The sequence below is a fragment of the Chiloscyllium plagiosum genome, unplaced genomic scaffold, assembly GCF_037043375.1.
Source record: "Chiloscyllium plagiosum isolate Xiang-an unplaced genomic scaffold, Cpla_swu_hap1 HiC_scaffold_39, whole genome shotgun sequence".
Taxonomy (NCBI): domain Eukaryota; kingdom Metazoa; phylum Chordata; class Chondrichthyes; order Orectolobiformes; family Hemiscylliidae; genus Chiloscyllium; species Chiloscyllium plagiosum.
The window spans coordinates 39906231-39921210 of NW_028270177.1; the positions used below are offsets into that span (position 1 = coordinate 39906231).

Here is a 14980-nt window from a genome sequence, read left to right on the forward strand (position 1 = left end):
GCCTTACACCTTGAAGGATGGTGATGGCCGAGTGATATTATCACTACAGTGTCAATCCAGGGACCCAGGTAATGTTCTGGGGATCTGAGTTCGAACCCCACTATGGTAGATGGTAAAGTCTAAATGCAATAAAAGTCTGGAATCTAGAGTCTAATGATGACCATGGATCTATTGTTGGAAAAGCCCACCTGGTTCACTAATGTCATTTAAGGAAAAAAACTGTCATCCTTACCTGGTCTGGACAACGTTTGATTCCAGGAGAAAGTGAGGACTGCAGATGCTGGAGACCAGAGTTGAAAAATGTATTGCTGGAAAAACACAGCAGGTCAGGCAGCATCCGAGGAGCAGGAGAATTGATGTTTTGGGCATAAGCCCTTCTTCAGGAATGAGCCCTTCAAAAAGGGTTTATGCCCGAAACGTCGATTCTCCTGCTCCTCGGATCCTGTCTGGCCTGCTGTGTTTTTCCAACACCACATTTTTCACCATTTGACTCCAGACTCTCAGAAATATGGTTGATTTATAATTGCCCAGAGGGCAGTTCAGGATGGGCAATAAATGCTGGCTGAGCCAGCTATGCTCTCATCCTGTGAATGAATAAAACAAAACTCCTATGATTGTATGGGAAGGTACTATATGGTGTCTTTAAGATGTTGATGAAGGAGGAAGGGGAAGATGTGCTTGATGGAGGTGCTGGATACTTGAGGTGGCAGAGATGAAAGCAGCAGTTAAAAGGGCAGAAAGGCTAGGGAGAGGAAGGGGTGAGCACAACAATTATTGGAAGTTGGTCAGTCCTATTGAGAGCCTTGTCAACTTGCAGAATTCCTCGGTTAAGGAAGAAGTCTGACATACTGGAAGCACTATGATGGTGGGATCCATCATCTGAAAAGACAGAATGGAAACAGAGAAACAGGGAAAGTAGAACTAAGTCCTTATTAGAAGCAGGATGTGAGGACATGTACTTGAGGTAGTTGTGGGAGTCAATAAGCTTACAATGAATATCTGCAGACAGCCTATCCTGGGAAATAGAGATAGAGAAGTTCAAAAAGAGATGGAAAGCTTCAAAGATGGACCAGGTAAAACTGAGAAAAGGATGAAATATGGAACCAAAGTTTAAGAGGTTTTCCAGTCCTGGATGAAAGCAGGACGTGGCACCAACACAGTCATCAATGTGCCTGAAAAAAGAGTTAGGGGAGGGGGCTGGAATAGAGCTGGAATAAGGAATGTTCTACATATTCCATGAGACCCATGCAGGTTCCCATAGCAACCCCTTATATTTGGAAGAACTGGGACAAATGAAAGGAGAACACATTCTACCAGGACAAGGAGGTTGATTTAATTCCTAAAATTCCTGAAACAATCTAAAGTGTTCTATTCTAAATTACAATCATCATCAAAACATAATTAACCCTCAAATGCTGCTACCTGTACAGTTAATTTACAATGGTTATTTTTCCAATAAATTGTTTTGCTTTTTGTAACAAGTTTGTTTTAAAATGGAACTAACATTTTGACATCTTGCTGGATTATTCATTAGGACACTTTTTATTGTACACTATACAATGAAATGGAGTCATGAGTCTGTTCATTTTAAATGACAGCTTTAGAACAGTGCACAGAGGAAGATGGTGCAATGATTTTAACAAGTTGTGCTCCAGCAAAGACTAAGATACCTGGTGTCTGATCCTGTAAACCCACTTATACAACACATTTAAGGTTCAGAACAGTAAGATGAACATCAGCCCCAAATGCTCATATTGATTTGAGACCTAAGATATTTATTTGAGTGTTTGATACAAGAATTATAAAACAATTAAGATTTCATAGTGCAAATGGGCACTACAATAACCAAAACCACAGTACACACTGCTGCTGCAATTAAGGCAGCCATCTTACAGATCTTTGCTCTCCTGAATTCAGCCTCTTTTCGTTTCAGTAAGGAGTCATATCCTGGAGTGTAAATATCCTCCATCCAGTATTCTAAGTTATTTGGATTTAACGATTCTTGATTCTGAAATGAGACAGAAAGGTATCTTAATATCAGCTGCATCTGATTGCACAAAGCAAGGGATAAAGACGCCCGGGACTGTAAATCAATGCAATTCTGAAAAAAACAATGGTCAGTTGTTTCCTTTATTTTTGTATTATTATTTCCCTCTGGTCTTGGTTCCTGATGTGGGGGGTTGGGTGGGGGGGGGGAGGGGTGTTGCCACTGTTTACACAGGAGATCATTCTTTGCATACTCTTTTGGGAGGAAATCTGTCCTTGCCATGGTCTGGTCTATAGGTGACTCCAGGTCCTGACTCTTAACTGCCACCTGATATCGCCTTGCAAGCCATTCAGTTCAAGGGCAATTAGTGACAAGCAATAAATAGTGGTCTTGCCAGTGGCACGCACATCCCGTGAAAGAATAAGGATAAAAGAACTAACAATAATAAAACCTGAATGATTAATAGCAATTAAAGTCTTTCTGTGGAAAGTGGGTCCACAGTAGAGGTTATAGGTTAAAAATAATGGTGAAACAATAATGGAGCAATAAATAGAAGTGAGTGCCACAAAGATCTGAAAGGCTTCCTCAGCATTTGTGGAAGCAGATTCCACTGATGTGTTCAAAAGACAATGAGACATTTATTTGAAGAGGAATAATTTACAGGGGTTCAGGGAAAAAACTGAAAAGCGAGATTAAGTTGAACAAGTCTTTCAAAGGACCTCAAAGAGTATGACAGGCAAAATGGCGTCCTTCTGTGCTGTGAGATTGATTGATTGATTGATTGATTCTAATCTATAAATTCTGCCAAAGATTGCGTTTCATTGTGTCATTTTTAGGAAGAACCACTGGTCAACAAATTGCAATGACAAGGCATTTATGGCTATTGGCCAAGTGCTGGAAAATGGAAATGAAGTAGTTAGAATAGCACCAGTTGTTTTCGACTGGTGTAGTCATGATGGGCTGAAGGGCCTTTTTCTGTGCTGTAGATATCAATGACTCTAAATTTAAAGCTGAACTCATCTTCATAGACTTACCATGTAAAAAAAATCACATGACACCAGTTTATAGTCCCAAAAGGTTTATTTGAAACTGCACATTTTGTGATGTCTTGTGATGTTTGAACTTTGTCCAACACTGGCACCTCCACATCATAGGCGTACCATGGAAGTGATGAGGTGCAGTGCAAAGACAGTTTGAGTAGTATACGAGACAGTGCTCAGTGAAAGAATGAAATGATGGAAAAATGAGACAGATGGTAGGATTTTGGACAGATCTTCCAAGTTCCTTCACCTGTTTCTTTCTGAAGTGAATGAATTGTGAACAATAATAGTTGAATCAGAGGATGTCAGGGCTGATCACATGATCACATTCTGCTGAAGATTTGGAAATGGTTCCTGGAGAATGAGTGAACAGTGAATTTGACTGGAAGGTGAAGATCAGGTGGAAGTAGTGAGTCTTTATGGCTGTGGAAGTGGAAAGGGCTTGCCAAGCTACATTATCAATGTTTACATGTGAGGAACGGTTACTCGTATAACTTCTGCAATTCACCCCTGATCATTCCTTCCTCTGGGTGAGTACAAAAGAAAACAAAGACATCTAGATGGGTCGGCCAAATGATTAGATTTACGTAATACAGATAAAATCCAGCTGGATTCTGTCAAATGCATTTGCAATAAGACTTATTCAGGGTCTTGGTGCTAAAAAGCATCCAAATTCCCAGCTCAATTCTTCTCCTCACTCTCCATTTCATTCAACCATATACTTGTAGGAAAGTGTATGAGTCATAATGCAATATACTGAGCTTAAAGCAGTGTGTATATGTAGTACTTTTGATGTACGGTACCGAGTCAATACTGGATTAGGAAGACACCATTCAACTGCTTGAGCATATTCCGTCATTCAATGAGATCACAGATAATTTGTACCTCAACTCCAACTCCATCACTCCACCTTCAACCATATCCTGACACAACAAAAACTATCAATCTCAATCTTGAAAATGGAAATAGTTCCAACCTGCTCTGCTCTATATTAAACTGGAGTTTCTGGGTATGGGCTTTTCCGATCGTTGTGTTGTCATGCCCATGACCTTATTTCTCTCTTGCCAGCTATCCAGATTATTTCTCTTGTTCTAATAGTATATCCTTGATAAACAAGAGGGGAAAAATAAACATTATTCATCTCTCCCTAAATAATTACCATTTCCATTAACTGAATCACCAGGTTATGTTAATGGCTTTGTTGTGCAATGATCTATTCTAGACCATTGCAAATTGCACTTTCAATCAGTATCGAAGGAACTATTGAGATAAAAATGTTTGCTGATATTAGTAAACAGCAAGATCAGGTGATGAGCATAGTATAGTTTGCGATGACTCCAAGAGAAATAGAGCAATTGGGATTGAGAAGGAATAGCGCATGGAATTAAATGGAGATAACTGTATGATTTTGTACATTGAAAACAACAGTGAAATGTGAACATGTTGAAAAGGCAACAATGCAACAATTTGACATTTGCATGCATCAGCTCAATGGTATCACTCTAAGTCAGAATGTTATATTTTCAAACTCTCTTTGAAGACCTCAGCCCATGATCCATGCTGACACAACAGTGCAGTACTGAGGACTGATGGACTGTTACAGGTGTCCCTCAGAGAATTGAAACCAAAGGCCCATTTTCTCCCTGAAGAACGTGAAAGTTTCTGTATCACCATTTGAAAAAGAGTAAGTCTTAATGTTCTTGTTAATATTTAATCTCTCAAAGATCATCACAAACAAATTATCTGTTCAGTAACGTGTTACTGTTTGTGAGAGCTTCCTTTCTTTAAAAGTATTCATTGGCCATCATGTGCTTTGGGACTCTTGAAGTCATGATGAAATGGAGGTACAATTTTGTTTACAATGACTTTATCATAAAATACACTGTAGGCATTTTACAGAGGAGAGAAGAGGCAGTCGCTGAGAGGCTAGGAGGGGTGGCTGGAAGCTCACTTGAAGATATGGATTTTGAAGGAGATTTTAAAGGAGGGTAGGGCAGCTGAGAGAAGGAAGGATAACAGAGGAAATTCCAAAATGTTGAGTCAGAAAGGCAAAATACCAAACGAGAAAGGAATAACCAGCAGATCCCAGAATGAGAGTCCGGAAGAAAGGAAATGTAAGTCTGAGAACATTGAAGTTTAGACGGGGCAAGACTCGTTGAGATTTGCAGATAAAGGTAAAGATTTTAAAATTTGTTGGTTTAATAAGGAATAAGGAACTAAAATGCATCAATGAAGAAAGGGTTAATGGGTGAATGAGGTTCAATTTGACATTGAAAGTAGACAGGAGAATTTTGGATAAAGTTTATTAGAGTTTGGAAGAGTATATGGGAAAAAAAATTGTAACAACAAATGAATAAGGTGTGCTTTTTTGAGTCATTAATTATTGGAAACTATTATAACAGAAGACTGGATGTTAGCAAATGTGGTTCCCTTGTTCAAGAAGGGGAGTAGGGATAACCCTAGTAACTGTAGGCCGGTGAGTTTCACTTCTGTTGTGGGCAAAGTCTTAGAGAGAATTGTAAGGGATAGGATTTATGAACATCTGGATAAGAATAATGTGATCAAGGATAGTCAGCATGGTTTTGTGAAAGGCAGGTCGTGCCTCACAAACCTCATTGAATTCTTTGAGAAGGTGACTAAGGAGGTAGACGAGGGTAAAGTGGTAGATGTGGTGTATATGGATTTTAGTAAGGCGTTTGATAAGGTTCCCCATTGTAGGCTACTGCAAAAAATACGGAGGTATGGCATTGAGGGTGAGTTGGAGGTTTGGATTAGGAATTGGCTGGCTGGAAGAAGACAGAGGGTAGTAGTTGATGGTAAAGGTTCATCTTGGAGTGCAGTTACTAGCGGTGTACCGCAAGGATCTGTTTTGGGACCATTGCTGTTTGTCATTTTTATAAATGACCTGGAGGAGGGGCTAGAAGGTTGGGTGAGCAAGTTTGCGGATGATACGAAAGTCGGTGGAGTTGTTGACAGTGAGGAAGGATGTGTCAGGTTACAGCGGGATAAAGATAAGTTGCAGAGCTGGGCAGAAAGGTGGCAAATGGAGTTCAATGTAGGTAAGTGTGAGGTGATTCACTTTGGTAAGAGTAACAAAAAGATGGGGTACTGGGTTAATGGTCAGATACTTGGTAGTGTGGATGAGCAGAGGGATCTTGGTGTCCATGTACACAGATCTCTGAAAGTTGCCACCCAGGTAAATAGTGCGGTGAAGAAGGCATATGGCGTACTGGCTTTTATTGGTAGAGGAATTGAGTTCCGGAGCCCTGAGGTCATGTTGCAGTTGCATAAGACTCTGGTGCGGCCGCACTTGGAGTATTGTGTGCAGTTTTGGTCGCCATACTATAGGAAGGATGTGGAGGCACTGGAACGGGTGCAGAGGAGGTTTACCAGGATGTTGCCTGGTATGGTAGGAAGATCGTATGAGGAAAGGCTGAGGCACTTGGGGCTGTTTTCATTGGAGAAAAGAAGGTTTAGGGGTGACTTGATAGAGGTGTACAAGATGATTAGGGGTTTAGATAGGGTTGACCATGAGAACCTTTTTCCACGTATGGAGTCAGCTATTACGAGGGGGCATAGCTTTAAATTAAGGGGTGGTAGGTATAGGACAGATGTTAGGGGTAGATTCTTTACTCAGCGAGTCGTGTGTTCATGGAATGCCCTGCCAGTAGCAGTGGTGGACTCTCCCTCTTTATGGGCATTTAAACGGGCATTGGATAGGCATATGGAGGATAGTGTGCTAGTGTAGGTTAGGTGGGCTTGGATCGGCGCAATATCGAGGGCCAAAGGGCCTGTACTGCACTGTATTTTTCTATGTTCTATGTTCTATGTTCTATTCAGGGGAACTGAATAATTCAGTCACAAGATGAGGGTATTTATTGCCCAACTCTAATTGTTCAGCAAGCAACAGAGTCAACCACATTGCTATGGGTTTGGAGTCACATGCAGCTAGGCCACACAACGAAGGCAGTTTCCTTCCTTAAAGAACATTGGAGTGAACTTTGATTAATTGTATTTTGGAAAATATCTGAACTAATCCTGAAATTCTCGACAGGGGTATGAAGAGACCTTTGGATCTGGGAAAGTGTAATCAGGTAAGTTTAATGATTGACTTCACAGTACAAGATCCCTTAGGAGATAGAGATCAGAAACTGAAAGAATTTAATATTCAGTTTGAGTGTGAGAAACTTGGGTCGGAAACTGTTATGTTTAACTTAAATAAAGGAAATTACAATGAAATGAGGATAGAGTTAGTTTAAAGTGGTCTGGGGAGATAGATAAGCAGGAAAGACAGTAAACAAGCTGTGGCAGACATTTAAGGAGGTAAATCATAATTATCTGCAAAAATACTCCCTGTGAGGAGGAGACATTTTAAGACAGGGATAAACCAACCATGGCTAACCCAGGAAGTTGAGGAGAATAGAAAGCTGAAAGAAAAAGTCTGGAAAAGTTGTTGCAATGCACTTGAGGAGGCTAACAATGTAAGGGATTACACATCTATGAAGGGTAGGACCCTGGAAAGTACTGAGAATTAGAGACCTGGGTGTACATATCCACATACCCCTGAATGTAGCAGGGCAGGTAGATATGGTGGTTAAGAAGGCAAATAGGACGCTTGCCTTTATTAGCCGAGGCATGGAATACCAAAGCAAGGAGGCTACAGTTCAGAACATCTCTGCAGGAGTTCCTCACGGTAGTGTGTCCTAGACCTAACCATCTTCAGCTACGACATCAATGACATTCCCTCCATCATAAGGTCAGAAATGGGAATATTTGTTGATGATTACACAATGTTCAGCATTATTTGTGACCTCTTAGAGACTAAGGCAGTAAATGTTCAAATGCAACAAGATCTTGGCTTAGACTGACACGTGGCAAGTAACAGTTGGACCACACAAACGTCAGGCTGTGACTACCACCAAGAGACAATCTAACCACCACCCCTTTATATTCAACAGTGTTGCCGTAATTAAATCCTCACTATCAACGCAATTGGAGTTACCATTGACAGGAAACTCAACTAGACTCACCACATAAACACAATAGCTACAAGAGCAGGTCAGAGGCTAGGAACACTGCAATGAGCAACTCACCTGACTCCCCAAAGCCTGTCCATCATCTACAAAGCACAAGTTCGGAATGTAATCGAATACTTCTCCGCTTACCTGGTTGGGTGCAGCTCCAACAACACAGGAAGCTTGATAACATCCAGGACAAAACATATTCACAAACACCCACTTCCTCTGCCACTAAAGCTCAGAAGCAGCAGTGTGTACTCCCTACAAGATGAGCTGCAGAAATTCACTAAAGTTCCTAAAAAAACACCTTCCAAACCCATGAGCACCAATATCTAGAAGGACAAGAGCAGCAGATACATAGGAATCCCATCACCTGCAAGTTCCTCTCCAAGCCACTCACCACCCGGACTTGGAAATACATCACCATTCCTTTAATATTGCTGTGTCAAAATCCAGAAATTCCCTCTCTAAGGGGTATTGTGTTACAACCTACAGCATGTGGACTGCAGCACTTCATAAAGCAGCTCACCCCCAACTTCTCAAGGGCAGCTAGTGACGGGCAATAAAGGATGATCAGCCAGTGACGCTCACATCCCAGGAATGAATAAAATAAAAAGTTTAAAACAGAGCAAATTACTGCAGATGCTAGAGTCTGTACTGTAAACAAAAAATGCAGGAGATCTTAGCAGGTCAGGCAACATCCGTGGAGAGAAAGCAAGCTAATGTTTCAAATCTAGATGACTTTTCATCAGAACTGAAATGAGGTATGGAGGGGGTAGCATTTATGCAACAGTTAGGTGGAGGAAGTGGGTAAGGTGGAGTGCTGAGGGAGAAAGGATGTTGATAGGTCAGATTAAGTGATAGGAATGTGAGAATGGCAGAACATTGGTGTGTCTAACTGCCAGACTGGAAAGAATATACAGTCCCACTGGCGTGGGGTGAGGGGAGAGAGGACAGGTCAGGAAACAGCTGGTAAGCAGTTCTGGTCACCACATTGTAGGAAGGAAATGTTTGTATTTGAGAGGGTGCAGAGGAGATTCACCAGGATGCTGTCTAAGCTTGAGGACCTGAGCTATGAGGAAAGATTGGATTAGCTGAGATTGTTTACTTGGACCGGCGAAGGTTGAGAGGGAACCAAGCAAAGCTGTATCAGATTGTGAGGACCATAGATAGGGTTGCAGTGGAAGGCACTTTTTCCATTATTAGAGGGGTCAATAACCAAGGGAAATAGATTTGAAGTAAGAGGTAGAAAGTAAAGAGGGGAGTCAATGAGAGTTTAGCTTCACTCAGAGGATGGTGGGAGTCTTGAAAAAATAGTTGATTTAGAAACTGTTGTAATATTTAAGCAATATTTCAAGATTCATCTGATGTGCCAAAGCCTCCGGGACTATTGTCCAAGAGCTGGAAAATAGGGTTTTATTGACAGATCTTTGTTGACTGGTACAAACAAAGTGACCTCCTTTGGTCTATAAATCCGAGATCCTGTCTCTACTTTAAATGAAACTGCTGTAACAGTGTTTATAAGTTGCTGAGTGACCACACTGAGAATAGTGTGTTCTGGCCTCACACAGGAGCAGCAGTCAATCAGCTAGGAGACAGGTATAGAGAGACCAATACCTTGGCTCATTTCTACTGACTAATCAAAGTGTTAAATCTATTTCCCTTGGTTATATACCCCTCTACTAATGGAACACGTGCCTTCTGCTGCACCCCTATCTGTGGTCCTCACAATCTGATACAGCTTTGCTCAATTACCTCTCAACCATTTTGTCAGAATGGGCTCAACATTATGAAGCAAAAAGGCTGTCCGAAGGCTGTTTATCACATATCCATACAATGGCAGACTGAGATGGGTAGGAGTTCAAATTCATCAATGCTTAGCTGATCAGCAACCTGTACCATCTCATCTCACACTGATCCAGAGCTACTCCATAAACTGCTACTCCATAAATGCAATGTTGTGACAAGCATATGTGGCAGGCTTACTCAGCAAAGCAAATAATCAGCAAGTATGGACCCTGGGAGACCACCTCTATCCATGTCAGTTCTTGCAACAGCTACACATGAGCATCCAGATCGGGTACAGTGAGGCCAATTTCAATTGGATCTTCTGGCCACAATTCCAAGGTTTTCATTAAACACACAATAAGAATCAAGGACCAGCAACCTGAAATTTAAGCCTATTTCTCTTTACCAATGCTGGATATTAGCAGCATTTTCCATTTTTATTAATAGCATTTCAGCAATGCCTCTCAGCTATTTGAAAAATCCCACAGTACTGTTGAAAGAAGAGCAAGAGAGTTCTTTGAGAATCCTGGAAAATATTTACCCTCCAACAAAGTCAGATGACCTGGTCATTTATCTCACTGTTATTTATGGAACTTTGCTGTGTGCACTTTGCTGCTACATTTTCTACATTTTGATAGTGAATGTAATTCAAAAGTCCTTCACTAGCCACAGAATATTTTGGGACATCCAAGATCATGCAGGACGATGAGCAAGTGAGGTAAAGAGAAACAAGAAGCTAATCAGAATACAATTCCTTCACTGTATTAAGGTTAGCTTCTTGTTTTTCTTTACCTCAGTTGTTCATTGGATTTTCCTTATGCTTTGGTTTGACCACAATTGATGAAAACTTGTTGCCTTTTCATTCATGTCAGAAAGTTTGGTGGAAGGAGCGGCCAGATGGTTATAGTTTCATCACAAACATGAGGGTAGGCTGCGTTTTCAAGAGGAGAAAGTGAGGTCTGCAGATGCTGGAGATCAGAGATGGAAATGTGTTGCTGGAAAAACGCAGCAGGTCAGGCAGCATCTAGGGAACAGGAGAATCGACGTTTCTTCAGGAATGAGGAAAGTTGGTCCAGCAGGCTAAGATAAAAGATAGGGAGGAGGGACTTGGGGGAGGGTTGATGGATTTGACTGAGACAGGCTGGGGGGAGGGGAAATGAGGAAACTGGTGAAATCCGAGTTCATCCCTTGTGGTTGGAGGGTTCCTAGCCGGAAGATGAGGCGTTCTTCCTCCAACCGTCGTTTCGCTGTGGTCTGACGAGGAATCCATCAAATTCAGCACCGCCTTCCTAACCTGCAATCTTCTTCCCGACCTCTCCGCCCCAACCCCAGTCTGACCTATCACCCTTACCTTGACCTCTTTCCACCTATCACATTTCCGACGCCCCTCCCCCAAGTCCCTCCTCCCTATCTTTTATCTTAGCCTGCTGGACCAACTTTCCTCATTCCTGAAGAAGGGCTAATGCCCAAAACGTCGATTCTCCTGTTCCCTAGATGCTGCCTGACCTGCTGCGTTTTTCCAGCAACACATTTCCATCTGCGTTTTCAAGACCCCATTCCCCAGAACTGTCTCATAACATAGCAATTAAAAATAATTACCTTGATCCAGACGTTATTAAGGTTTGTATTTCCTGTTTCAAAGTGCACTTTAGCCTCTTTAGCTGACACTATCTCTTCCTGAGGTCCCTGGCAGCACAGATGGTCTCTAGTCAAATGGCTCTGCAGGGTTCAATATTCATGCTCCATTGCCTCCACCATTCCACAACAATCTGTGGTGGAGACAAGGGGCTGAATCTTCTGGGTTTTTGTTTAAATGCAGGTCATGTTGATTAATGGGATGATTTTTGCCAAAAGGGCTGTCTTTCTCACTGTATCTCACCAAACACACCAAATTAATTGGCATTTCAGTCACCATGGTGAGTTTCATGTCTAATTTCTGCCCCGTCTTATCACGCACCATTTCCAAAACGATTCGTCACTCACTGGATGTCCTGGAATCAGCACTGTTCCTGACATTTGCTTCTGGCATGGTAGACAGGGGGGGATCAGTGCACCACTTTGCAGGCATGGACATAGAGGTCCTCATGAACAAGATGGTGTACTTCCTTTTCCCTCATGACCAATAGTGTAGGCCATGACACCAGACCATGCTGGCCTGGTGTGAGGTTGCCACCCAGGTTAAAAAAAAACTGCAGATGCTAGAATCCAAAGTAGATAAGCAGGAGGCTGGAAGAACACAGCAAGCCAGGCAGCATCAGGAGGTGGAGAAGTCAATGTTTTGGGTGTAACTCTTCTTCAGGAATTGGGGTGGGTGTGAGGGGATGCAGATAAAGTGGGTGGGGGGCAGGGTGGTGAGGTGGGGATAGGTGAAGACAAGTAGAGGGTACAATCTGGTTGGTCAATGGGAGGATTAAATGCAGTTGGTAGCTGGAAGGAAGGGCCAATGAGATGAATGGAAAGGAGGAGGAGGGGGTTCGGAAAGGAGTCAGGTGATGGCAAGGCTAGTGCTCCCGATGTGGTCTTCTGTACATCAGGGAGGCCAAACGTAATATGAGGGAAAATTTCACTGAACATGGTGGCTCAGTGTTTAGCACTGCTGCCTCACAGCACCAGGGTTCCAGGTTCGATTCCCGCCTTGGGCGCCTGTCTGTGTGAAGTTTGCTCATTCTCCTTGTGTCTGCATGGGTTTCCTCCCACAGTCACAAAGATGTGCAGGTTAGGTGAATTGGCCATGCTAAATTGCTCATAGTGTTAGGTGCATTAGCCAGAGGGAAATGGGTCTGGGTGGGTTACTCTTCGGAGGGTTGGTGTGTACTGGTTGGGCCGAAGGGCCTGTTTCTACACTGTAGGGAATCTAATCATCTCAGCTGGGCCCACAGGGGCTGATCTGACCTCCCAGTCACTGCCCATTTTAATTCTCCTTCCCACTCCCTTTCCAACATGACCATCCTTGGCTTCCTCCATTGTCACAACAAATCAGACCGCATATTGGAGGAATAACACTTCATCTTCCACCTGGGCAGCCTATAGTCCTGAGGACTCAATATTGAGTTCTCCAATGTCAAATATCCCCCCTCCCAGCCCCTACCCTCCCTTCCATTCCTTTCATCGATCCTTCATTCCAGCCACCAACCAGATTCATTCCTCCCATTGACCAACCAGGTCATACCCTCTACCTATCTTCACCTATCCCCATCTCACCACCCTGATCCCCACCCCTTTTATCTGCAGCTCCCCCTACACCCACTCCCATTCCTGAAGAAAGATTACACCCAAAACATTGATTCCTCTACCTCCTGATGCTGCCTGGCTTGCTGTGTTCTCCCAGCCTGTTTGTCTGTCAAGGTTAGAGCACTGTCAGTTCTCTGGAGGAATACCCAGCCATCCACGAAGAAGGTTAATGCTCTTTTCTATTGTGCTAGAGCAAGTGTCATTCCTTTCCATATCTCACACTCACTCTATCTCTGCTACTGCACCCACCTCCAACTACAACTCATGTTCTATTGCACTCACTACTGCTTTCAACATCTTCCCACTCACCCTTAAGCACCCCAAAACTGTGACACCACTAAACCTGCATGCAGGCTGCTCTACCTACTCATTCGCTCACTAAACCTGCACCATTAATAGTAGCTGTGCCACCTGCTTTTACCTCCTGTAAATCCTGTCTCTTTCTCATTCCATGAGGAAGACAGCCCACAATAGGGAAGAAAAAAAATCAAGAAGGTGGTGGGCTGACCATCTTTCAACTCCTAGTCTCTTAGCAACAGAGCGTCATCACTAGACACGCCCTGGACTAATAGCCAGAAGTAGATGCCTGGTCTCCAACATAGAGTTCTTTTGGAGCAAGTGGTGAGTTGAATGTGCCAGAACCCACTCTGGTTTGCTTGTTGGCCAGTTTGCCTGATGAGTTTGGTAAGGTTGGAACCTATGGCAAGTTAGATTGTTAACAAGGTGTTTAATAAATAATTAGATTGTCATTTGGGAACTTGCTGCTGCATAATTAGAAAAGTGAACAAGATGCAGTGAGGTGACCTTGATGTCAAGATAGTCATCACCAAACATGGTAGTGCAGTAGCGCCTCGACATACGAACGACCCCATTCACGAACAAATCGGTTTACGAACAGGATTGTACATAAAATTTTGCTTCAACGTACGTACGAAATTCAAGGTACGAATGAAGGTACGAACACAAAAAGCCAGTGTGCAACCACGTGGTTTCATTGTTCTGCTTTGCTACGCGCTTGTTGAACGCAAAAGCTCTCGGACCCCGCGAGTTCTCATTCAGTTCGCCTTTGGCGCATGCGCTGTGAACAGCCGTCCAAGCATTCTTACGCTATCCGAACAATGGGAAAAATTGATTCAGTTCGCGAACCGGGTCCCGGAACGGATTAAGTTTGTAAGTCGAGGCGCTACTGTATATCCTCTATCACTCATCTCTCGGCAAAGCAAAGACCTCAAAAGATCCTTGCCTAATACCAAATGATGTGGGAAAGATGGCAAATACCACAAGGTACCAGGAGTGCTTATCTATAAAGTACTACAACAGATGGCCATCATTAAATAAATTTGATTAACTCCATGTCATATTTAAAAATGGCTGAAGAATCTGCAAGCTTCAGAGTCTATGGGTCCTGAGCACATTCCAACAATAGCATTGAAGGCCTGTATTCCAGAACTAGCTGCTCTTGAGCCAAGTTGTTCCAGTACAGCTAAATTATCTACCTAGCAATATGGAGACATGCCCAGATACGTCCAGTACATAACCATCAGGAAAAATCCTACCCAGCTAATCACTGACCCATCAGTCTATTCTCAATCATTAGTAAAATGATGGAAGGTGTCACTAACAGTGCTACATGGTTACATATGTATGAGAGGAGAACTGGCTCAGGTTAATTGAGTAAATAGACCATGCATGGTTATGAATAAAAAATGGAAACAGTTAAGTAACAACTCAAAATTCTCAACCAAAATGCATTTGATTGAGAGGTAAAAGCTTAGCAAGAAAGATCTATTCATGTCTCACTCAAGGAGTCAAGACCAGTATCAAATTAAAAGGAGAGGTGAACATTCTTACAGATAATAGTTATAGATCTGAGAGTCTAGAAATCAGCAAACATGTCACTAAAGAAGATTGAAATC

General features: G+C 42.6%; 1 protein-coding gene across 1 annotated transcript in view; it reads right to left on the reverse strand.

The window, feature by feature from the left end:
* Window positions 1–454: 454 nt before the first annotated feature.
* Window positions 455–14980, reverse strand: part of minar1 (membrane integral NOTCH2 associated receptor 1) — a 99646-nt gene continuing 85120 nt past the window's right edge. Inside the window, exon 3 of the mRNA XM_043677075.2 lies at window positions 455–2008. Within this exon, the coding sequence (XP_043533010.2) occupies window positions 1811–2008 (198 nt within the window). The 3' untranslated portion in view covers window positions 455–1810. The remainder of the gene's footprint in view (window positions 2009–14980) is intronic.